The 25,491-nt window shown below is 36.4% G+C and overlaps 1 protein-coding gene across 1 annotated transcript; it reads right to left on the bottom strand.

Moving 5' to 3' along the window:
* Nucleotides 1-1,193: 1,193 nt before the first annotated feature.
* On the bottom strand, nt 1,194-24,503 carry ASB17 (ankyrin repeat and SOCS box containing 17). The gene is given in 3 exon segments (XM_059052690.1): nt 1,194-1,400; nt 5,649-5,928; nt 24,103-24,503. Coding segments are annotated over 3 exon segments (888 nt in total).
* Between the last annotated feature and the right edge of the window lie 988 nt (nt 24,504-25,491).

The raw sequence follows: 25,491 nt of genomic DNA, 5'->3' as shown, positions 1-25,491 counted from the left end.
TCTTCCAGTTCTCATCTTTATGTTGCAACAGTTTGACCACAAACTTATATAGAGAACAGTCTAATACCCTAGGTATTCAAAAAGCAAAGAGCTAAAAAATTGTTGTAGAATACATTCTAATTTTTTTAAGATAACAAGTTTCTTTGTAACCAAAGGATATGCAGATTTAACTGATAATAGTTTCATTTTGATGTGATGTTGGGTCAAAATTGTTTCTTTTTTTGTATTAACATGCATATAATTTGGGGGTAGATGAAATGGGTGAAGGTGATCAAAAGGTACAAACTTTCAGTTATAAATAAGTCCTAGGCATGTAATGTACAGCATGGTGACTATAGTTAATAATATTGTATTATATATTTAAAAATTGCTAAGAGAGTAGATCTTGAGTTCTCATCACAAGAAAAAAAACTTGTAACTATGTGTGATGATGGGTGTTAACTAGACTTATTGTGGTGATTATTTCACAGTATATAAATTTATTGAATCATTGTTATATACCTGAAACTATTTTGTTTTACACAATTATATCTCATTAAAAAAATACTGCTGGGCTAGTATTTAGGGGTATCACATACCAAAACACCCAAGCTCCAAGTTGTAACTTAAGGCTTATGTCCAAATATAATCCATTTCTGTCATCCTATTCCCAACACTTTAGTTGACTAATTCTTTACCTTGTGTTATTTGTGACCACGGATGCTACAGAATTATAAATTCTTCTCTCAAGGAAGGGCTCACCTCTTAATTTCATTAATTATTCCCTACTACCAAACAGTGTTTTATTTGCAAAATAACTCAATAAACATTCGTTATTATGGATACAAAATATAAAATAATATTTACCTAACTTAGGACATACTAAAAATAAGAGCTTCAGAGTTCAGAATATTAATATGACCAGATTTTCCACAAGTAACAAGAATGCTCTAAGGCCGAAAACAACTTTTAAAAACAGAATAAAAGCATATATCTAAAATATTTTTAAATGCATATAATTTGTTACACTGTATAGAAAGTTAATGGGTAGAGCCATATGTTAATTTAAAAGTGATTCATTTAGGGTGTCATGTGAAAATATATTTTCTAATGGAATGTTCAATGCAGTAAAAAGTTGTGTGAAGTTAATAGTTTATTAACTTCTAAACCATACAACAGTGAGCGTCCTTAAAGAATGAAGAAAAAGACGTGCATTAGCTTTCTAAATTCAGGTAGTTCTGTAGACGAACAGGTATTAGAAGTGAAAATATTCCATTTGGGAGCATATTGTTGGTCAGTAGTTGAGCCGTGATTGTTATTCTGCAAAGATGTAATAGTTCACATCGATCTTTGTATCTTGTTGAAGGAATGCAGTCCAGCCAATTTGAAATAATTGGACGTCTTCCTAAACTTAGCTGTGTCTAAAGAAAAGGGAAATAGTTAATTTTGTAATATTAATCATTGGATTAGTTCAAATTATAAACATTTTAATTTTTTTATTTGAATTCACAAAATGTATCTTAAATTTATTTAACCCTTATAATAATATTTTTCTAAAACATTTTCACCTGAGGCAAGAATGTTTACTCCCATTTTATTCTCAATCATATATAAGGTTTAATGTGTCTAAGGACACAAAACATTATTTCTTACAACAGTGAATCTGTATGTTTTTAATTTTAGACAGATCATACACTCATGGTTTATTTGCTTCTTCTAGAGTAGTGTTGCCAGTTTGACCAGTTTGACTGGAATTATCTAAGAGACTTTAGAAAATATTAATGCTGAGGTTCTACTCCAGAATTTTTGATTTAGTTAGTGTGGGGTTGGGCACAGACAACATAAATCCTAAAAGTTCCACCAGGTGATTCCAACCATTGTAGAGTAAAACTACATACTGCTGAATCATGAGAAGACCTAACAAGAGGCCCATACACATGAAGGTAACTTTTTACTTTTTAGTTAAGTTACACTTTTAAAGATTTAGTTCTAGAAACCAAATGTTAGTAGGCTGATTTAGAAGTAAAAGACATTGCTGTGTTATAGAGGTACTTCTCCAGAAGAACCTACACTCTACAGACTTCATGACACTTTAACTTAAATGATACATAATTTTTCATTGTTCAGTAAACAATTATTTAAAGAATATCTCATGTATACTCAGCATTGACCTTGGTGTTTGGGATAATTGCTAAGCTACGCAAAATAGACATAGCGTCTGCAATCACAGAACTGTGGTCGAGAAGTAAAGATATCTAAATGTATATTTACAATAAAACTGGCAAATGTGGAAATGAAAAAGCAGGGTTATTTAGAGTTCTTTAAACTGGTTTTTATGCCATTTTTCACCTTATTGCTCCATGCTACTTTACTTATTAAGCTGAAATTGATTGGAATCCAGCTTTAACTTCTTTGTCACTCAGATGATTTTGATCAACTCATTCTATCCTAGTACTCTTCTATTTTGAGTGTACCTCAGCAATAGCATTCATGGAGCTGGTTGAGAATCGATATGTCCTATAAAAATTGTGCAGGACTAACACTGGATAAGGACAAGCAAATTACTAAAGAAGCAAAAAAACCTTTTAAAAACATTTTTATTGGAGTATAATTGCTTTACAATGGTGTGTCAGTTTCTGCTGTATAACAAAGTGAATCAGCTATACATATATGTACATCCCCCTATCTCCTCCCCCTTGTGTCTCCCTCCCACCCTCCCTATCCCACCCCTCTATGTGGGCACAAAGCACCAAGCTGATCTCCCTGTGCTATGTGGCTGCTTCCCACTAGCTATCTATTTTACATTTGGTAGTTTATATATGTCCACGCCACTCTCTCACTTCGTCCCAGCTTACCCTTCCCCCTCCTCGTGTCCTCAAGTCCATTCTCTATGTCTGCATCTTTATTCCTGTCCTGCCCCTAAGTTCTTCAGAACCATTTTTTTTTTTTTAGATTCCATATATATGTGTTAGCATACGGTATTTGTTTTTCTCTTTCTGACTTACTTCACTCTATATGACAGTCTCTAGGTCCATCCACCTCACTACAAATAACTCAATTTCTTTTCTTTTTATGGCTGAGTAATAGTCCATTGTATATATAAAGAAGCAAAATTTTTTTTTATTTTTTTGTTTTAAAAATTAGTTGCCAGATGTGGCACATATATACAATGGAATATTACTCAGACATAAAAAGAAATGAAACTGAGTTATTTGTAATGAGGTGGATAGACCTGGAGTCTGTCATACAGAGTGAAGTAAGCCAGAAGGAGAAAAACAAATACCGTATGCTAACACATATATATGGAATCTAAGAAAAAAAAAATGTCACGAAGAGATTACTGATAGGATGGGAATAAAACACAGACCTACTAGAGGATAGACTTGAGGATATGGGGAGGGGGAAGGGTAAGGTGTGACGAAGTGAGAGAGTGGAAGGGACATATATACACTACCAAATGTAAATTAGATAGCTAGTGGGGAGCTGCCGCATAGCACAGGGAGATCACCTCTGTGCTTTGTGACCACCTAGAGGGGTGGGATAGGGAGGGTGGGAGGGAGGGTGACACAAGAGGGAAGAGATATGGGAACATATGTATATGTATAACTGATTCATTTTGTTGGATATGGGAACATATGTATATGTATAACTGATTCATTTTGTTGGAAAGGAGAAACTAACACACTATTGTAAAACAGTTATACTCCAATAAAGATGTTAAAAAAAAAAATTAGTTGCCAAGGACTTCTCTGGCGGTCCAGTGGTTAAGAGTCCATGCTTCCTATACAGGTGGCACGGGTTCAATCCCTGGTCAGCAAACTAAACTAAGATTCCACATGCCGTGTGGTGCAGCCATAAAAACAAAAACAAAAACAACAGAAAACAACAACACAAATTGGTTGCCAGGGCTTCCCTCATGGCACAGTGGTTAAGAATCTGCCTGCCAATTCAGGGGACACAGTTTTGAGTCCTGGTCCGGGAGGATCCCACATGCCATGGAGCAACTACGCCTGTGTGCCACAACTACTGAGCCTGCGCTGTAGAGCCTGTGAGTCACAACTACTGAGCCCGTGAGCCGCAACTACTGAAGCCCACATGCCTAGAGCCCATGCTCCGCAACAGGAGAAGCCACCACAATGAGAAGTGCCACCACAATGAGAAGTCTGTGGAGCACAACCAAGAGTAGCCCCTGCTCACCACAACTAGAGAAAGCCCATGTGCAGCAACGAAGACCTAATGCAGACAAAAATAGATAAATAAAATAAATTTTTTTTAAAAATGCTTTAAAAAAAATTGGTTGCCAAGATAATTTGACGAATTTGCTGTCCTTACAGTTGGCCCAGGCATGGTTGATTGATGTGCATTGTTAAAGCTTAAAAAAATTAAAGACCCAGCAGAATTATATTTCTTAGGAGTTTATTTCTGAAGTCACACCTTTAAAGATAAGGGGAACTGCTAGATTCCTTGGTACTTTGACTGGTTTAAATTTATAGGGGTAGCTTTCTTTACCTTATGCAGACATTTCCTTTTTTAAAAATTAATTTTTATTGGAGTATAGTTGCTTTACAATGTTGTGTTAGCTTCTACTGCACAGCAAAATGAAACAGTTATACATATACATATCCCCTCCATTTAGGACACTACAGTGCATAAAGTAGAGTTCCCTGTGCTATACAGTATGTTCCCATTAGTTGACTATTTTAGACTTATTTCTTGATACTAATATACATGATACAATTTGATGCTGAAACTTGCAGTTCATTTTGACAGGATAAACATGCCATTCATGTGGTTGATTTTCTTTTTTTTAAACCTTATCAAGGAGAAACTCTTCACATTTCTGAGGGATAGATATTTTCAATTGAGCAAATATTTAAAGCCTTTGTATTTTCATACTTAAAATTGTTCAGGAATTTTGAAAAGGAAAATGTGTTTCTTGGTATGTGATTATAGTGGGGAGAAATGTAACTTTCATTTTACAATATTCTATTGGAAAAGAAGTCTGTTAAAAGTTTAATTTGTTCTGTTTTTTTTTGTTTTTAAATTTATTAAATTTATTTATTTTTGGCTGCATTGGGTCTTTGTTGCTGCACGCGGGCTTTCTCTAGTTGCGGTGAGTGGGGGCTACTCTTCATTGCAGTGCATGGGCTTCTCATCGCGGTGGCTTCTCTTGTTGCAGAGCACGGGCTCTAGGCTCATGGGCTCAGTAGTTGCAGCTCACGGGCTCAGGAGTTGTGGCGCACAGGCTTAGTTGCTCTGCGGCATGTGGGATCTTCCCAGACCAGGGCTCAAACCCGTGTCCCCTGCATTGGCAGGCAGATTCTTAACCATTGAGCCACCAGGGAAGCCCTGTTCTGTTTTTAAGAGACATAGAAATCCTAATAAACAGGTTATTATGTAATTAGAATATAATAATAACATCTACTTACTACTAAAATAAACTATACTAACTTTTTAAAAATTGTTTCATATTTAGAAGACATAAAATTATTAAATAAAAGGGCTAATGTTCAAGATAATTAGAATTTTGCCTATTTTTAATTTATAAGCATATACTCAGTGATTCACTGGATTGATAGATTAAAAATTAACTTTATTCTTGCCTCACAATTTTATCTTAAAATTGATCAATATTTGAGCCCACACCCAAAGTACAATATTTTGCTTACCTCTATTTCCCTGGTTGAAATGACAGAAAGCACTCTGGAACAAAGCACTAAACATGTTTTGGCATCTTCTTTGATGTCTACCAGTTCATGATCAACCATTATTCTCACTTTTGAGGGGTAGAGCAATATTGTCAACACAATGTTGATAGGGTTTTTTTCTCTTTCTACAATTCCATATTGCCGGAGTATTTTTAAGATACTGGATTGTCTTGTCTGAGCTACGTGAAGTAGAGGTGTGATTCCACTTAATGGGCTTAGACAGTATACTGGTGTGAAAGTTCTGTGAATCAGACAAACAAGAAAAACCTCATTTAATATAGAATTAAGAAATGTGGTAAAAACTTTGTCTTAACAGTAAAGGGAAAATAATAGTATTATCTTAAATAGTAAAAATCTTAAATAACATTAATGTAACTTCTCCTTTATATATAGTATGTCTTAAAAAGAGTTTTCCACTCCAAATCTAGGCCAACCTGAAGGTCAAAAAATAAGAAAACTGTACTACACACTTAAATCCCATTTACACTTGTAAAAACAAACAAACAAAAAGATTTACAATGTGTGGAAAGTGTTTAGTTTTAGTAATAGCAATTCTGTTTCTCATTTGAGAAATCCATAGTGATTAGAACTAATATTATAAAACTGATGTAGCTCTGGAAAATCTAAAATGGAAAATAAGGACAGACTTTTTTTTTTTTTTTTTTTTTTTTGCGGTACACGTACCTCTCACTGTTGTGGCCTCTCCCGTTGCGGGGCACAGGCTCCGGACGCACAGGCTCAGCGGCCATGGCTCACGGGCCCAGCCGCTCCGCGGCATGCGGGATCCTCGCAGACCGGGGCACGAACCCATGTCCTCTGCATTGGCAGGCGGACTCCCAACCACTGCGCCACCAGGGAAGCCCCCAGACTTTTTAATTTCACTTTATTAATAGAACAGAATTCTGTGACCCTTTGTTTTTGTTGTTCTTGATCATGTATCAGGCTTGAGATTGAATTGAGTTTGAAAATTAGACTGAAAAGGAATAAGTGCAACTACCTTAATTCTATTTTTTCACTTTAATAAAATCAGAGTTGGTATTTTCAGGTTGAAGAAATGTAAATTATGAGGGTCATATCAGGTCCCTCAAGGACAGAATTTAATTTGCCTTCTTCAGTAGAGTTTTGAGAGTTCTCTGAAATTTTGTTTTTCCTGGAGTGCTATATGATGACAGGACTTAAAAATTTCTCCTCCCTTATGACAGAAATGAAAACGTTATTTTTTTCTAATTGTGTATAGTTCTTGCAATTGTTTCATTTAATAGACATTTATGTTTGCTATTGAATTGGTCACTATATGTAGATAGGACATGGTGGAATCAGCCACAGGGAATTTTGTATTAATTATCAAGCTTTGATTTGGCCAAGTAGACATGGCTTTTAGGACTAAAGAAAGGGAAATTTTATTCATGGTCCTTGTCTCTGTAATTCTCTTGATTGATCTAATAAAATACTAATATATTCTGAAGAACAGCATACAAACTATAAATATTAGTTTTGGACAATTATGCCTAGCAAGAAAAGCATTATTCAAATAGAACTTTAAGATTTCAAATAATTAAGATGAGAGGCAACATGGTATAGTGCTAAAAACAATAGAGATTTAAACGTTCTAGGTTCTAGGTTTCAGTTCTCCTAACTAATAAGTCAGCTTCTTTGAGTCTCCATTTCCTCATGCATTTATGTATTCATTTGCTCATCCATTCATTAACTAATTTATTTAATACTGGCTTGTCCAGAGTGTACTGAGTACTAGATATGCAAAGATGAAAGATGTAGTCCTTGATCTCAAGATGCTTATTATAGTCTAGTAAGGGAAACAAACAAGTAATTCAATAAATACAGTAGAAGGTGATAATTGCTATGATAGAAACATGCTTGGGGAACTGTAGAAACACTAAGGAGGGACACCTAACTCTACCTGGGTTAGTCATTGCCTGTAGGTTATCCTGGATCTAAGACTTGAAGGTCATAGTAGGTATTTGGCAATAAAAAGATTGGAAAGAATGTTTCATTTACAAACATAAACCAACACTGGAATATTGTTATGCAAGAACTAGCTATATAAAATACATCTTTTATATTAGATAAGTTCTCTGGTTGAAGTGTATTTGGGGTCCTAGAGACCTCCCATATGGTGATTCTCTTGTCAGGAGCTCCAAAAAGTATAGTTTGAAAATTACTAGAGCAACTAGTTTATCTCCAAAGCTTCACTGAGCTCTGAAATGCCAAGATTTTGTGATTAAAAAAATAGTGTGGTGCAGTGCAGAATAGTGTTTTAGAAATTAAGAAGTGGGATTTTTGTCATCACTCTACCAGTGGCACTATATATATCCTTCTAATTCTGTATAAAATATATATACACTCCCTCCCGGAGTCATCTCCAGATCAATATTGTCCTGAACATCTCATCTTTTTCACAAATACTTCCAACACATATCCAAAATTGAACTTCTAAACTACTTCTATATCCCCTCTCCCGATTGTTGGTATTCACTTTCCCAAACCACCACTGCATTCAACTCTTTTACATTTCTTTGATTTGTATATGTTCTTCCCTTCCATTTTCAATTCTGGGACAAGTCTTGCTCATCGTATAGGAAAGACCCTGTCTAATAAACTCTATGGCACTTTGTACATAGCTCCATTAAGCTCTTATCATTTTGGACAACTTGCTTAATGTCTCTAATCTTTCATTTTCTTATCTTCAAAATCAATGCGTGGGCAAGATAAACTATAAAATTTTAAGTTCTACAGGGCAATACTCTTGCCTGTTTAATACACCTTTATATCCCTAAATGCCTAGAACAATGCTTAGCCCATAGTACATACTCAAATATATGTTAATTGATTTTTTTTTTTACCATTATCCTGAAAAATATTATTAATTTTAAAGTTATTCTGTAGCTTTCGGGCCTAATCAGAATTTTAGTGAAGTGCAATCATTTAACATTTTCAAAAGCAATCTAATTTATTCATTTGCTAACTCTTAAGAAGATATTTGCCTTAAGAGACTTATAAGTATGGGAATTCATGGGTCTTAGGGGACAAAAAAATACTTTAAATGGCCCTTGTTAAGATTTAGAGATATTAGTTCATTTTAAGATATTAAGATTGACATTACTTTAGAAGAAATTTTGGACCAAAAATGCTGAAAACAGAACTAAAAATCACATAGGGTTAAAATGAGATTCAAAAGTCTAGTCTGTACCCAAATGACATATAATTAATCCTCATGTTTAAAGATCATGTTATTGTAAACCAAAATTTGCTTGATCTGTGCTGACAGTTAATTATTACAGTACTTATATGGATGGAATGAGGCAAGCAAAGCAAGAATCAATTTTTAAATGTGAGGTTAATGAACTGAACCCTCTGTATCTGAAAACCAGTCATATATGCACTTATGAAATGGGACATAATATTTCCATATAGATATGCAGGGAATGATTCTGTTTTGTAGCTATAATAATTATTTCTAAAAATTTTCCTAGTGGTCTTCCCTGGTGGTGCAGTGGTTGAGAGTCCGCCTGCTGATGCAGGGAACACAGGTTCGCTCCCCAGTCCAGGAAGATCCCACATGCCGTGGAGCGGCTAGGCCTGTGAGCCATGGCTGCTGAGCCTGCACGTCCGAAGCCTGTGCTCCGCAATGGGAGAGGCCGCAACAGTGAGAGGCCCGCGTACCGCCAAAAAAAAAAAAAAATTCCTAGCATTTCTCTTCTGGTTTCCAACTGCCAATTTAATAGACTTTTCTTCATAATAATTTTATCTTTGATATTTGACACAATTGGCTTTTTTGAGATGTTTTCCCATGACTCCATGGGACCATTCTCTTCAAGTTATGCATCTACCTCTTTGACTGTTCATTCTCAACCCTTTTCACTGATTCCTCTTCCTCTGCCCTCAACATCTAAGTAAAGTAGATGTGGCATTTTGACTAATTTTCATCTGATTAATTATTCTCAGGCAATTTCATCTATGACCATAACATGATAACTACTGTCTGTTAATTTATTCAACAAATACTTACTGAATGCATACTGTATGCCAGGCACCCTTTTGGGTACTTGGGATATATGAGTGAACAAACCAAAGATGCCACTTTCTTGCTAATATAGTAGTGAGGGATAACAGACAATACATAACAGAATGAACATAGCAAACAAGCCAATTTTATAATATGTTAGAAAGTTTGATAAGTATTGTGGAAAAAAGAAAAAGTAGTGCAGGATAAGAAGTATGAAAGACACAGACTGGCTGAATGGATTAAAAAAACAAGACCCATATATATGCTGTCTACAAGAGACCCACTTCAGACCTAGGGACACATACAGACTGAAAGTGAGGGGATGGAAAAAGATATTCCATGCAAATGCAAATCAGAAGAAAGCTGGAGTAGCAATTCTCATATCAGACAAAATAGACTTTAAAATTAAGACTATTACAAGAGACTAAGAAGGACACTACATAATGATCAAGGGATCGATCCATGAAGAAAATATAACAATTGTAAATATTTATGCACCCAACATAGGAGCACCTCAATACATAAGGCAAATACTAACGGCCATAAAAGGGGAAATCAACAGTAACACAATCATAGTAGGGGACCTTAACACCCCACTTTCACCAATGGACAGATCATCCAAAATGAAAATAAATAAGGAAACACAAGTTTTAAATGATACATTAAACAAGATGGACTTAATTGATATTTATAGTACATTCCATCCAAAAACAACAGAATACACATTTTTCTCAAGTGCTCATGGAACATTCTCCAGGATAGATCATATATTGGGTCACAAATCTAGCCTTGGTAAATTTAAGAAAATTGAAATCACATCAGGTATCTTTTCTGACCACAACACTATGAGACTAGATATCAATTACAGGAAAAGATCTGTAAAAAATACAAACACATGGAGACTAAACAATACACTACTTAATAACTAAGTGATCACTGAAGAAATCAAAGAGGAAATCAAAAAATACTTAGAAACAAATGACAATGGAGACATGACGACCCAAAACCTATGGGATGCAGCAAAAGCAGTTCTAAGAGGGAAGTTGATAGCAATACAATCCTACATTAAGAAACAGGAAACATCTCGAATAAACAACCTAACTTTGCACTTAAAGCAATTAGAGAAAGAAGAACAAAAAAACCCCAAATTTAGCAGAAGGAAAGAAATCATAAAGATCACATCAGAAATAAATGAAAAAGAAATGAAGGAAATGATAGCAAAGATCAATAAAAGTAAAAGCTGGTTCTTTGAGAAGATAAACAAAATTGATAAACCATTAGCCAGACTCATCAAGAAAAAAGGGAGAAGAATTAAATCAATAGAATTAGAAATGAAAAAGGAGATGTAACAATGGACACTGCAAAAATACAAAAGATTATTAGAAATTACTACAAGCAACTCTATGCCAATAAAATGGACAACCTGGAAGAAATGGACAAATTCTTAGAAATGCACAACCTGCCGAGACTGAACCAGGAAGAAATAGAAAATATGAAGAGACCAATCACAAGCACTGAAATTGAAACTGTGATTAAAAATCTTCCAACAAACAAAAGCACCGGACCAGATGGCTTCACAGGCGAATTCTATCAAACATCTAGAGAAGAACTAACACCTATCCTTCACAAACTCTTCCAAAAGACAGCAGAGGGAGGAACACTCCCAAACTCATTCTATGAGGCCACCATCACCCTGATACCAAAACCAGACAAATACATCACAAAGAAAGAAAACTACAGGCCAATATCACTGATGAACATAGATGCAAAAATCCTCAACAAAATACTAGCAAACAGAATCCAACAGCACATTAAAAGGATCATACACCATGATCAATTGGGGTTTATCCCAGGAATGCAAGGATTCTTCAATATATGCAAATCAATCAACGTGATACACCATATCAACAAACTGAAGGAGAAAAACCATATGACCATCTCAATAGATGCAGAGAAAGCTTTTGACAAAATTCAACACCCATTTATGATAAAAACCCTGCAGAAAGTAGGCATAGAGGGAAATTTCCTCAACATAATAAAGGCCATATATGACAAACCCACAGCCAGCATCATTCTCAATGGTGAAAAACTGAAATCATTTCCACTAAGATCAGGAACAAGACAAGGTTGCCCACTCTCACCAGTCTTATTCAACCTAGTTTTGGAAGTTTTAGCCACAGCGATCAGAGAAGAAAAAGAAATAAAAGGAATCCAAATTGGAAAAGAAGAAGTAAAGCTGTCACTGTTTGCAGATAACATGATACTATACATAGAGAATCCTAAGTATGCTACCAGAAAACTACTAGAGCTAATCAATGAATTTGGTAAAGTAGCAGGATACAAAATTAATGCACAGAAATCTCTGGCATTCCTGTACACTAATGATGAAAATTCTGAGAGTGAAATTAAGAAAACACTCCCATTTACCACTGCAACAAAAAGAATAAAATATCTAGGAATAAACCTACCTAAGGAGACAAAAGACCTGTATGCAGAAAATTATAAGGTACTGATGAAAGAAATTAAAGATGATACAAATAGATGGAGAGATATACCATGTTCTTTGATTGGAAGAATCAACATTGTGAAAATGACTGTACTGCGCAAAGCAATCTACAGATTCAATGCAATCCCTATCAAACTACCACTGGCATATTTTACAGAACTAGAACAAAACATTTCACAATTTGTATGGAAACACAAAAGACCCCTAATAGCCAAAGCAATCTTGAGAACGAAAAATGGAGTTAGAGGAATCAGGCTCCCTGACTTCAGACTATACTTCAAAGCTACAGTAATCAAGACAGTATGGTACTGGCACAAAAACAGAAATATAGATCAATGGAACAGGATAGAAAGCCCAGAGATAAACCCACCCATATATGGTCACCTTATTGTTGATAAAGGAGGCAAGAATATACAGTGGAGAAAAGACAGCCTCTTCAATAAGTGGTGCTGGGAAAACTGGACAGCTACATATAAAAGAATGAAATTAGAACACTCTGTAACACCATACAAAAAAAATAAACTCAAAATGGGTTAAAGACCTAAATGTAAGGCCAGACACTATCAAACTCTTAGAGGAAAACATAGGCAGAACACTCTATGACATAAATCACAGCAAGATCCTTTTGGCACACCTCCTAGAGAAATGGAAATAAAAACAAAAATAAACAAACGGGACCTAATGAAACTTAAAAGCTTTTGCACAGCAAAGGATACCATAAACAAGACCAAAAGACAACTCTCAGAATGGGACAAAATAGTTGCAAATGAAGCTACTGACAAAGGATTAATCTCCATAATTTATAAGCAACTCATGCAGCTCAATAACAAAAAAAAAACCCCAATCCAAAAATGGACAGAAGACCTAAGTAGACATTTCTCCAAAGAAGATATACAGATAGCCAACAAACACATGAAAGAATGCTCAACATCATTCATCATTAGAGAAATGCAAATCAAAACTACAATGAGATATCATCTCACACCAGTCAGAATGGCCATCATCAAAAAATCTAGAAGCAATAAATGCTGGAGAGGGTGTGGAGAAAAGGGAACACTCTTGCACTGCTAGTGGGAATGTAAATTGATACAGCCACTATGAAGAACAGTATGGAGGTTCCTTACAAAACTAAAAATAGATCTACCATACGGCCCAGCAATCCCACTACTGGGCATATACCCTGAGAAAACCATAATTCAAAAAGAGTCATGTACCAAAGTGTTCATTGCAGCTCTATTTACAATAGCCAGGACATGGAAGCAATCTAAGTGTCCATCGACAGATGAATGGATAAAGAAGATGTGGCACATATATACAATGGAATATTACTCACCATAAAAAGAAATGAAACTGAGTTATTTGTAGTGAGGTGGATGAACCTGGAGTCTGTCATACAGAGTGAAGTAAGTCAGAAGGAGAAAAACAAATACTGTATGCTAACACATATATATGGAATCTAAGAAAAAAAAAGTCATGAAGAGCCTAGGGGTAGGATGGGAATAAAACACAGACCTACTAGATCATGGACTTGAGGATATGGGGAGGCGGAAGGGTAAGCTGTGACGTAGTGAGATAATGGCATGGACATATATACACTACCAAACATAGGGTGGATAGCTAGTGGGAAGCAGCTTCATGGACCAGGGAGATATGGGCTCAGAGGGGTGGGAAAAGGAGGATGGTAGGGAGGGAGATGCAAGAGGGAAGAGATATGGGAACATATCTCAGTTATACATATACATGTATAACTGATTCACTTTGTTGTAAAGCAGAAACTAACACACCATTGTAATGCAATTATACTCCAATAAAGATGTTAAAAAAAAAAGAAGTATGGAAGTGCTGGGAAGGTGCAGTGAGGGCATTTCTCAATTTTATTTTATTTATTTTTTAAATTTAAATGCCGTTGACATGCAATATTATATTGGTTTCAGGTGTATAACATAGTGGTTTGATATTTATACACAATATGGATTGATCACCACAATTAATAATCTATCACCATACAAAGTTATTACAATATTATTGACTATATTCCCAATGCTGTAAATTACATCCCCATGACCTATTTATTTTATAACTAGACGTTTGTACCTCTTAATCTCCTTCACCTATTTTCCCCAATTCCATACCACCCCTGCCGTGAAACCAACAGTTTGTATCTATGAGTCGGTTTCCTTTTTGTTTTGTTTGTTCATTTGTTTTGTTTTTTTAGATTCCACATGTAAGTGAAATCATACAGTATTTGTTTTTCTCTATCTGACTTATTTCACTTAGCATAGTACCCTCTAAATCTGTCCATGTTTTCACAAATAGCAAGATTTTATTCTTTTGTATGGCTGAGTAATAATAATACCTTGTATATATGTATATATGCACAGACACCACTTCTTTATCCATTCATCTATTGATGGACACTTTGGCTGCTTCCATATCTTGGCTATTGTAAATAATGCTGCAAGGAACATAAGGATGCATGTATCTTTTTAAATTAGTATTTTAATTTTCTTCACATAAATACCCAGAAGTGGAATTGCTGGATCATATGGTAACTCTATTTTTAATTTTTTTGAGGAAACTACTGTTTTGCATAGTGGCTGCACCAATTTACTTTCTCACCAACAGTGCACAAGGGTTCCCTTTTCTCTACATCTTCACTAACATTTATTGGTTTTCTTTTTGATAATACGTGTTCTGATGGGGGAGGGTGATATTTCATTGTGGTTTTATAAACTTAGTTATTTATCTATTTATTTCTCTATTTATTTATGGCTGAGTTGGGTCTTTGTTGCTGCACACAGGCTTTCTCTAGTTGTGAGCAGGGGCTACTCTTGGTTGTGGTGCACAAGCTTCTCATTGTGGTGGCTTCTCTTGTTGTGGAGCGCAGGCTCTAGGCATGCAGGCTTCAGTAGTTGTGGCACACATGCTCAGTAGTTGTGGCTTGTGGGCTCTAGAGTGCAGGCTCAGTAGTTGTGGTGCAGGGGCTTTGTTGCTCCACGGCATGTGGGATCTTCCTGGACCAGGGCTCAAACCCATGCCCCTTGCATTGGCAGGCAGATGCTCAACGACTGCACCACTAAGGAAGCCCTCATTATGGTTTTAATTTGCAATTCTCTGGTGATTAGTGATGTCAAGCATCTTTTCACATATCTGTAGGCCATCTGTATGTCTTCCTTGGAAAAAAATACCTATTCAGGTCCTCTGCACCTCTTTAAATTTCATTTTTATAATATTGAGTTGTATGAGTTCTTTATATGTTTTAGATATTAACCACTGGTTGGATATATTGTTTGCACATAACTCTCCCCACTCAGTAGGTTGCCTTTTCATTTTTTTGATGGTTTCCTTTGCTATCCAAAAGCTTTTTAGTTTGATGTAGTCCCATTCGTTTATTTTTGCTTTTGTTGCCCTTGCCTGAGGATACTTATCCAAAATGATATTGCAAAGACTGATGTAAAATTGCATACTGCCTATGTTTTCATCTAGAAGTTTTACGGTTTCAGGTCTTATATTTAGGTCTGTAACCATTTTGAGTGTATTTTTGTTATGGTGTAATAAAGTGGTCCAGGTTGATTCTCTTGTATGTAGCTGTCCAGTTTTCCCAACACCATTTACTGAAGATGTTGTCTTTTCCCCGTTGTATATTCTTGCCTCCTTTGTTATAGATTGATTAACCATATAAGCATGGGTTTATTTTTGGACTCTCTATTCTGTTCCATTGATCTATGTGTCTGTTTTTGTGCCAGTACTATACACTTTTGATGACTATAGCTTTGTAGTATAGTTTGAAATCAGGGAGCATGATACCTCCAGCTTTGTTCTTCTTTATCAAGGTTGCTTTGGCTGTTCATGTTCTTTCAAGATTCCATACTAATTTTAGGATTATTGGTTTCAGTTTCATGAAAAATACCATTTTTATTCTGATGGGGATTGCATTGAATCTGTAGATTGCTTTGGGTAGTTTGGACATTTTAACTGTTAATTCTTTGAATCCATGAGCATGGTATATCTTTCCATTTATTTCATCAATATCTTCAATTTCTTTCATCAATATCTTATAGGGTTTTTTGTCATAAGTTTATTATGTATTTATTTTGGCTGCATTGGGTCTTTGTTGCTGCACACAGGCTTTCTCTAGTTGCAGGAAGAGGGGGCTACTCTTTGTTGCCATGTGTGGACTTCTCATTTCAGTGGCTTCTCTTGTTGTGGAGCATGGGCTCTAGGTGCTTGGGCTTCAGTAGTTGTGGCTCGCGGGCTCAGTAGTTGTGACTCGCAGGCTCAGTAGTTGTGGCGCACAGGCTTAGTTGCTCCGCAGCATGTGGGATCTTCCCAGACCAGGGCTCAAACCCATGTCCCCTGCATTGGCAGGTGGATTCTTAACCACTGCACCACCAGGGAAGTCCCAATATCTTATAGTTTTCAGAATACAGGTCTTTCACCTCCTTGGTTAAATTTATTGTGAAATGTTTTATTCTTTTGATACCATTATAGATGGGGTTGTTTTCTTAATTTCTCTTTCTGATAGTTGCTAACATTTAGAAATGCAATAGATTTCTGTATTGATTTTATATCCTGCAACTTTACTGAATTCGTTTATTAGTTCTAATAAATTTTTGGTGGACTTTTTAGGGTTTTCTCTATATAGTATCATTCATCTGCAAATACTGACGGTTTTACTTTTTTCTTTCCAATTTTTCCAATTTTTTCTCTTTTTCTTGTTTGATTTGCTGTGGCTAGGACTTCCAATACTATGTTGAATAAAAGTGGTGATAGTGGGCATCCTTTTCTTGTTCCTGATCTTAGAGGAAAAGCTTGCAGGTTTTCAACTGAATAATATGTTAACAATGAGTTTATCATATATAGCCTTTATTATGTTGAGGTATGTTCCCTCTATACCCACTTTGTTGAGAGTTTATATCATAAATGGATGTTGAATTTTTTCAAATGTTTTTTCTGCCTCTACTGAGATGATTATATGGTGTTATTCTTTGTTTTGTTAATGTGGTGTATCAGGTTGATTGATTTACACATATTGAACCATTCTTGCATCCCTGAAATAAATTCTACTTGATCATGGTGTATATCCTTTTAATGTATTGTTGAATTTGGTTTGTTATTCTTTTGTTGAGGATGTTTGCATCTGTGTTCATCAGGGATATTGGCCTGTAATTTTATTTTATTTTATTATTTTTTTCAAAGTGTGTTTGTTTATCTGCTTTTGGTATCAGGCTAATGTGGGCCTCATAGAATGAGTTTGGGAGCATTCCTTCCTTTTCAATTTTTAAGATGGTTTGAGAAGGATTAAGTCTTCTTTGAATGTTTGGTAGAATTCATGAAAGTGTCTGGTCCTGAGCTTTTGGCATTTTCCAATTTTAAACAGAATGATAGGAGAGGGCTCTACAGAAATGTGACATTGGATAAAGAAGAAGGAGATGAAGAAGTTAGCCATTTGGACATTTAAGAACCCTAAGGCAGGAGACTGTGCCTGGGGTGGTGAAGGAAGAGTAAGGGAGCCTGTGTGGCTAAAAGTGTGAAAAGGGTGAGGGGTAGTAGGAAATGAGGACAGAGGTAATGGGATGTCACATCATGTAAAGCCTTGCAGATCACTGTAAGAACTTCATCTTTTACTCTAAATGGAATGGAAGAGCCATTGGAGATTTTGAGTAAAAAAAGCAGCACGATCTCACCTTTATTGAGAATTTGTTATGGGATAGAAGGAGAGAAATCACTTAGCTTGGGTGATAGCAGTGGAGGTGATCAAATTCTGTATATTGTTTAAAGGTAGACTCAACAGATGTCCTGACAGACTAAGATGTGCAATGTAAAAGAGAGACATCAAGGATGACACTACATAATAGCCACCTACCGCACATCTTTACCTGGATATCCCTTGGGCAATGCAAACACATGCATCCAAAACTGACTTTGTAATCTCTTGTAATAATTTTGATAGATTTGTGGCATGACCATTGTGGTAGACTGAAATGGCCTCTCAATATGGCAAAAGGGATTTTGCAGATGTAATTAGGATAAGGATCTTGAGGTGCGAGATTATCCAAGTGGGCCCAGTATAATCACAAGAGTCCTTATAAGAGGTATCAGAGAATGATAGAAGCAGAGCCAGTGAAGGAGATAGGACTACAGTGTTGGCTTTGAAGATGGAGGAAGAGACCATGAACCAAGGAATGTAGGCAGCTCTAGAATCTGGCAAAGGCAGCTAGAGCATCTAGCTAGAGCCCTCTAAGGCTCTCCCTTAGAGCCTCCAGAAGGAACCCACTCTGTGACATCTTGATTTTAGCTCTTGTAGCCTCATTTTGGACTTCTGACCTTCAGAACTATAAAATAATAAATTTATATTATTTTAAGCCACTAAGTTTGTGGCAGCTTTGTTACAGCAGCAAAAGGAAGTGAATACAATCATCAACAAGTCTCAAAATTTAGAAATCTGAAGAGTAACTCTTCTCTTTCATTTTCTACTTCTAATCACCTACTGTAATGCCTGGTTATTCTATTTAGTAATATCTCTTCTTTTCCCTATGGCTATTGTTTTTAGTTTAAGTCCTCATTATAATTTACCTAGGGATTGGGGGGGATGGTGGTAGAGCAGATTAGTTCTTCCCCAAAAACTATTATAAGTACACATGTAATCTTAGTTAGCACACTAGGCATGCTATGCAAATTCAGTTTCAAGCACCTCCTCTAACCACCTCCCTCTTTTCAATCAGATTGCTTCCTTCAACCTTTCCTCTACAGAAATTCTGGACCTGCCATTTTACCTGGAGTGTTTGCAGTCTACTAACTAGTCTCCCTAATTCTAGCTGCACTCTCCCTTCCCACAGTCGTCTTCAAATGGGAGCTGATGAATCTTTTCATACTCCAAGTCTGAAAAGACCTTCACTGATTGGGCATCACCCGTGGTATAAATTTCAAATTCCTTAGTATGGCCTACAAAGGTCCTTCAAGGCCTCTCTTTTAGGCCTTATCTGTCACTATTACCTGATTTCCATCTCACTCTCTAGCAATTGCTGAATTGCCTGTAGTCACTGGATACAACATGTTTGTATCTCTCTTGGCTTTAGTCAGCCTCTCTCTGCCTAGATTACATTTCTTCGAGGGAAAGACAGGGAAAACTCCTTTTTACATTTTAAAAATAAATTTAAGACATCACCTCTTCTAAAGTGCCTTCTCAGATACCTGCTCCTCCCCAATATTAATGATGTCCTCTGTTCTTTCTACCTCTATATGCTTCTATTTTTGAACTTATAGTATAATTATAATTTTTTATGGCTTATGTACTAGTCTGTGAGCTCTCCAAAATCAGGAAATATGTCTACTTTTTTTTGTATCCTCAGCAAATAACACAGTGCCTGGTACTTAGAAAATGCTTAATAAATGATTATTGTTATTTTAACTGAATGATGCCATCTCTCTTTATCCACTTACAGTCTGCCATACTGTGGCATTTATTTTTGCAGGTTTATTGCAAAAATGAACAAACTTAAGTTCCTTTCTCTCATTAATTCTGTCTCTTCTCCTCCAGGGACCTATTTAGACACTTCATTATTGGATTAGCGAAATTATCAAATTGGAGTGTATACAGGGGAAGGTGACCAAAGAATGTTGCTGCTATGGAAATAAAGAACAACAGATAATAGGAAACGTAAGGTATTCATTATGGGAACATAATAGCTATGTTCAAATATTTGAGAGGTTTTCATACAGGACAGAGAATGAGTAGACTTTGTACTCTATATCTCTGGGGCAGAGTTGGAGAAATGGAGACAGAATTCAGTGCACTATGAGGAAGAAGAATCTAATAAAGCTGTATAAAAATTCACTTTTTCATCCAACACAATCTTCATTAACTACTTGCTATGTATCTGCATAGTTCTAGACATAAGGATTCAAAGCTGAAGCAGTAGTTAAAGTTCCTCCTTTCATGGAGCTTACTTTTAGCAAGAGTAGACAGTGGACAACCAATGTGTGGTTGGAATATAGTGTTCAAGGGGGAGAATGACATGAGATTAGAATTTGGGAGATTGGATTTGGGGACAGATCATGGGAGGTTTTTTTTTTTTTTTTTTTTTAATTTTTGGCTGCGTTGGGTCTTTGTTGCTGTGCGTGGGCTTTCTCTAGTTGCGGCGAGCCAGGGCCACTCCTCGTTGTGGTGTGTGGGCCTCTCATTGCGGTGGCCTCTCCTGCTGCAGAGCATGGGCCCTACGTGCGTGGGATTCAGTAGCTGTGGCCCACGGGCCCAGTTGCCCCGTGGCACGTGGGACCTCCCAGACCAGGACTCGAACCCGTGTCCCCTGCATTGGCAGGCGGACTCTCAAACACTGCATCACCACAGAAGTCCCCATATGGGAGTTTTTAAAAATGGGTATTGAGTTTGAATTTTATTTCACCTGTAGTAGGAAAACTTTGGATGATTTTAAGCGTGGGTGGTATGACCTATTTTACATTTTTTATTTTTTATTTTTTGCGTTACGCGGGCCTCTCACTGTTATGGCCTCTCCCGTTGTACAGCACAGGCTCTGGACGCACAGGCTCAGCGGCCATGGCTCACGGGCCTAGCCGCTCCGCGGCATGTGGGATCTTCCTGGACCGGGGCGCAAACCCGTGTCCCCTGCATCGGCAGGTGGACTCTCAACCACTGCGCCACCAGGGAAGCCCTATTTTACATTTTTATAAGGTCACTCAGGCTTCTGAGTCAAGAATGGATTGTAAGAGGGAAGAGTGGAAGCTGGAAGACTCTTTTGGAGTCTATTGGAGTTGTCTAGGCAAGAGACAATGGTGGCTTCACCTAGGTTAGAAACAGAGAAGATGAAAAGTATAACTAATTGTTACATATTTTAGAGATAAAATAAAAAAGATTTGCTGATGTGTTGTGAAAAAAAGAGAAGAAGCAAGCATAAATCCTACATTTTTGGCCTGAGCAACAGAGGCCATTAATCAAGTGCAGAATTCAGGGGAAGGAGCAAGTTGGCAGGTAGAGTGTGAGTAAGATCAGTATTCTGTTTTGATTCTGTTAAATTTGAGATGCTCTATGGAGATGTTGAGCAGACAGCCTCATATAGGAGGAGTCTGGAGCTCAGAGGAGAGGTCATGGCTGGAGATAAAGATTTGGGAGTCACTGGCATATGGTAATATTTAAAGTCATGGGACTGGGTAAAATCTTTGAGGGAAAATGAGTGGCTAGGAAAGAGAAGGGTCCCTGGCAAAGGAATGGTTTACCTCAGGAAATAGTTAACTCACTACTACTAGAGTTGTTCAAGCAGAGACCAGATGAGCACCAACCAGAGATGCACTCTGGGAGTTGCTGCCCAGGAAGAGGGGCTAGGGGAGGTTTGCTAATGAATTCTTAGGTTCCATCTGAATTTAAAATTCTGTGAATCTGAAAGATCCTAAAGATATTGTGGTACGTAGAATTGGCCTATAATGTGTTTTACCTTGTGGATGCATCTAAGTCAAAATCTGTTAATCTTCAAACAGTTTATTAAGACAGTTGTTAATGGCATTCTATCATGTCCCGCCGTATGTTTTTCTTTCATTTTCCTTTCAGTTTTCCCTTCTTGCCCCTCATTAATCTTTTTTTTTTTTAACTTATCCTCTCTTCCTTTGTTTTACTTCATTTTTCTTTTCCCATGGGCCTGCCAGGGATACACATAGGCACTACATAACCCAGCTAGTGACACTCAGTGTTAGAAGCTGCTGATCTCTGCTATAGTTACAAATATAATGGTCGTAAAACAACCAAAAAGTACTATTTGGGGTTTTATTTATTGATATTGAAGACTTCAGCTCTCAGTTTTTGTACTTGGGTTATCATTAAGGAAAGTAATACAGTGGTTCTCCATCACCACAGTGATACACAATCAAGAAAAGAACTCTGCTTCAGGCAGAATCTAAATTGGTTTAGTCTTAAACTGATCTTCTCTGTCTTGTTTTTCACTGAATACATGGTTCTATCATCATGCCTAGTACAGTGCCTCATGCATAGTAAGGTGATAAGTACTTTGTTGAATGAATGAAGAAATGCACATCTGTTCTAATCAAACTAATACCTAAAACCAAAAAGTAAATTGCAGTTAGTGCAAACTAAGTAACTTTAAAATCTGTATTACAGACTACAACAAGGTCATATTGGACATTTTTTTCTAAGATCCTCAGCAGTATTCATTAGCTAGATTGACATGTTCAGACAATGTGAAAATTTGGTTCTACAGCAGATTGAATCAGGTATTTGACTTTCACTGTGTTCAATTCTGGAGAATTTGGAGTCAAATTTATAATGTTTAGCATAAAAATAGGGAATTATTATGTTTAACAAATATTACTAAGTGAATATGTGTGTGTATCCTGAATTATACTTTGAAAGTCAATTTAGATAGTTTATAAACATTCTCAGTATTCTCAAAAAGAAGAGATCACAGTATTACAAAAAACAATGTCTTTCAACCCTCAGAATGGGAGAAAATATTTGCAAATGAAGCAACTGACAAAGGATTAATATCCAAAATTTATAAGCAACTCATGCAGCTCAATAACAAAAAAACAAACAACCCAATCCAAAAATGGGCAGAAGAACTAAATAGACATTTCTCCAAAGAAGATATACAGATAGCCAACAAACACATGAAAGAATGCTCAACATCATTCATCATTAGAGAAATGCAAATCAAAACTACAATGAGATATCATCTCACACCGGCCAGATTGGCCATCATCAAAAACTCTAGAAACAATAAATGCTGGAGAGGGTGTGGAAAAAAGGGAACACTCTTGCACTGCTGGTGGGAATGTAAAATGATACAGCCACTATGGAGAACAGTATGGAGGTTCCTTAAAAAACTACAAATAGAACTACCATATGACCCAGCAATCGCACTACTGGGCATATACCCTGAGAAAACCATAATTCAAAAAGAGTCATATACCAAAATGTTTATTGCAGCTCTATTTACGATAGCCAGGACATGGAAGCAACCTAAGTGTCCATCAACAGATGAATGGATAAGGAAGATGTGGCACATATATACAATGGAATATTACTCAGCCATAAAAAGAAATGAAACTGAGTTATTTGTAATGAGGTGGATAGACCTGGAATCTGTCATACAGAGTGAAGTAAGTCAGAAGGATAAAAACAAATACCGTATGCTAACACATATATATGGAATCTAAAAAAAAAAAAAAATGTCATGAAGAGATTAGTGGTAGGATGGGAATAAAACAGAGACCTACTAGAGCATGGACTTGAGGATACGGGGAGGGGGAAGGGTAAGCTGTGATGATGTGAGAGAGTGGCAGGGACATATACACACTACCAAATGTAAATTAGATAGCTAGTGGGAAGCTGCAGCATAGTACAGGGAGTTCACCTCTGTGCTTTGTGACCACCTAGAGGGGTGGGATAGGGAGGGTGGGAGGGAGGGTGACACAAGAGGGAAGAGTTATGGGAACATATGTATATGTATAACTGATTCACTTTGTTGTAAAGGAGAAACTAACACACTATTGTAAAACAGTTATACTCAAATAAAGATGTTTAAAAAAATTTTTTTTAATTAAAAAAACAAAATAAAAAAAAAAACAATGTCTTTGACTAGTTACAGAAATCTAGGTTGTGTAACACTGCATTACCTTGAACACTTACATATAAGCTTTATAGAGCAAACCACTAGTAATTTATTGGTTCATAATAATTTACATATAGGTAAAATTTTATTGAATAAATAATGAAGGAATAAACAAATGAATGAGCAATCAAGTCAGGATTCTTTATATGTAGTCATTATGCATATACAGTTTAGAAAAAAAGAAGTAGTATAACCTCCTAAAGAGAAATGTTCTCCTTTTATGTTGAAAACATATGAGATTATTACCTCCATATCAGTGCCAGGTTACAACTTCTGTCTTGAGCATAGTCTTTTGTCCTCTTGAGGAGCAATTCCACAAAGTCAGGATTACCTTTTCTGACGAAAACCCAGTACAGAATTGTATTCACACATATTTCAGTAAATTCAAGATTAAAATTTAGTTTGAAACAGTATCCTGATTTTTCCACAAATGCAATATAATCTGTGAGTAGTATGTCAAACCTGTCCACGTCATTGTACCTCAGAATTTTTGCCAGTGTTCTGTAAATCCTGGGTTCATAACAGTGATATCCTCATTGACCCAAAAACTGCAAGGATGGTCTTTTAACAATTTTGTCAATGAGATCACAGAATATATTGCTTTGTGGACAAGAAATCTTTTGACATAATTTAGAAGATTTACTCATTGCTACTTAAGGCAACGATATAGAAATAAAATCACTGTAATAAAATAAAATACTGTAATCCTTGATTACATATTTTGATAATGTGGTAGGCTTGACTGTACAAACAGGAAGTGCTCTTTAAACTGTAGCCAGAAAAAAATATCATGTGAAATATTACCATCAAGTAGTGGATGACATCACAATAGATGGAGATCTGTCATCAGCATAGGTCAGAAATTTGGGATATTATATGTAACTGGTGACCTTTGACAAAGACATATTGGACAGAAATGGCACATGGGAGAGCTAAGATATAATATTTTTAACTTTCTAAGAATTCAACTCAAGCTAGTATGTATGTTTATTAAGTGTTGAAAGCACAGTCTATACATTAGACCAAATAGTATTAATAATCAGACTGATTATTCTTTTTAGGCTATCATATAACAAAGAGATAATGATAGAGTGAAAAAGTTCAAGTACTGTTGTTCTCATGTTCTGCATGAGGACTGCACATTCTCAATATTCATAGGATATTTTGCCTATGTTATAGTTGAGGAAACTAAAGCTTAGATAGGTTAATAAACCTGCCAATAGGCGCTGTATTATTCTCAGAAAGAAAAGATGTCATATAATATTAAACAAAATTTGGAAACTTTGTTTTAGAATTGTAAGTTTTATACAGATTATTATTCCTCTATATATTAGGCAGAATATATACAGTGGGGGCATTAAAAGTACTTCAAGCTGGGGCTTCCCTGGTGGCACAGTGGTTAAGAATCCGCCTGCCAATGCATAGGACACAGATTCAAGCCCTGGTCCAGGAAGATCCCACATGCCATGGAGCAACTAAGCCCATGCACCACAACTACTGAGCCTGCTGTCTAGAGCCCGTGAGCCACAACTACTGAGGCTGTGTGCCACAACTACGGAAGCCCACGTGCCTAGAGCCCATGCTCTGCAATGAGAAGCCACTGCAATGAGAAGGCCACACACCACAACGAATAGT

The sequence above is a fragment of the Kogia breviceps genome, chromosome 1 (assembly GCF_026419965.1).
Source record: "Kogia breviceps isolate mKogBre1 chromosome 1, mKogBre1 haplotype 1, whole genome shotgun sequence".
Classification (NCBI taxonomy): Eukaryota; Metazoa; Chordata; class Mammalia; order Artiodactyla; family Physeteridae; genus Kogia; species Kogia breviceps.
Note: the sequence above shows the minus strand (reverse complement) of the source record. Positions and strands in the feature narration are given on the sequence as shown.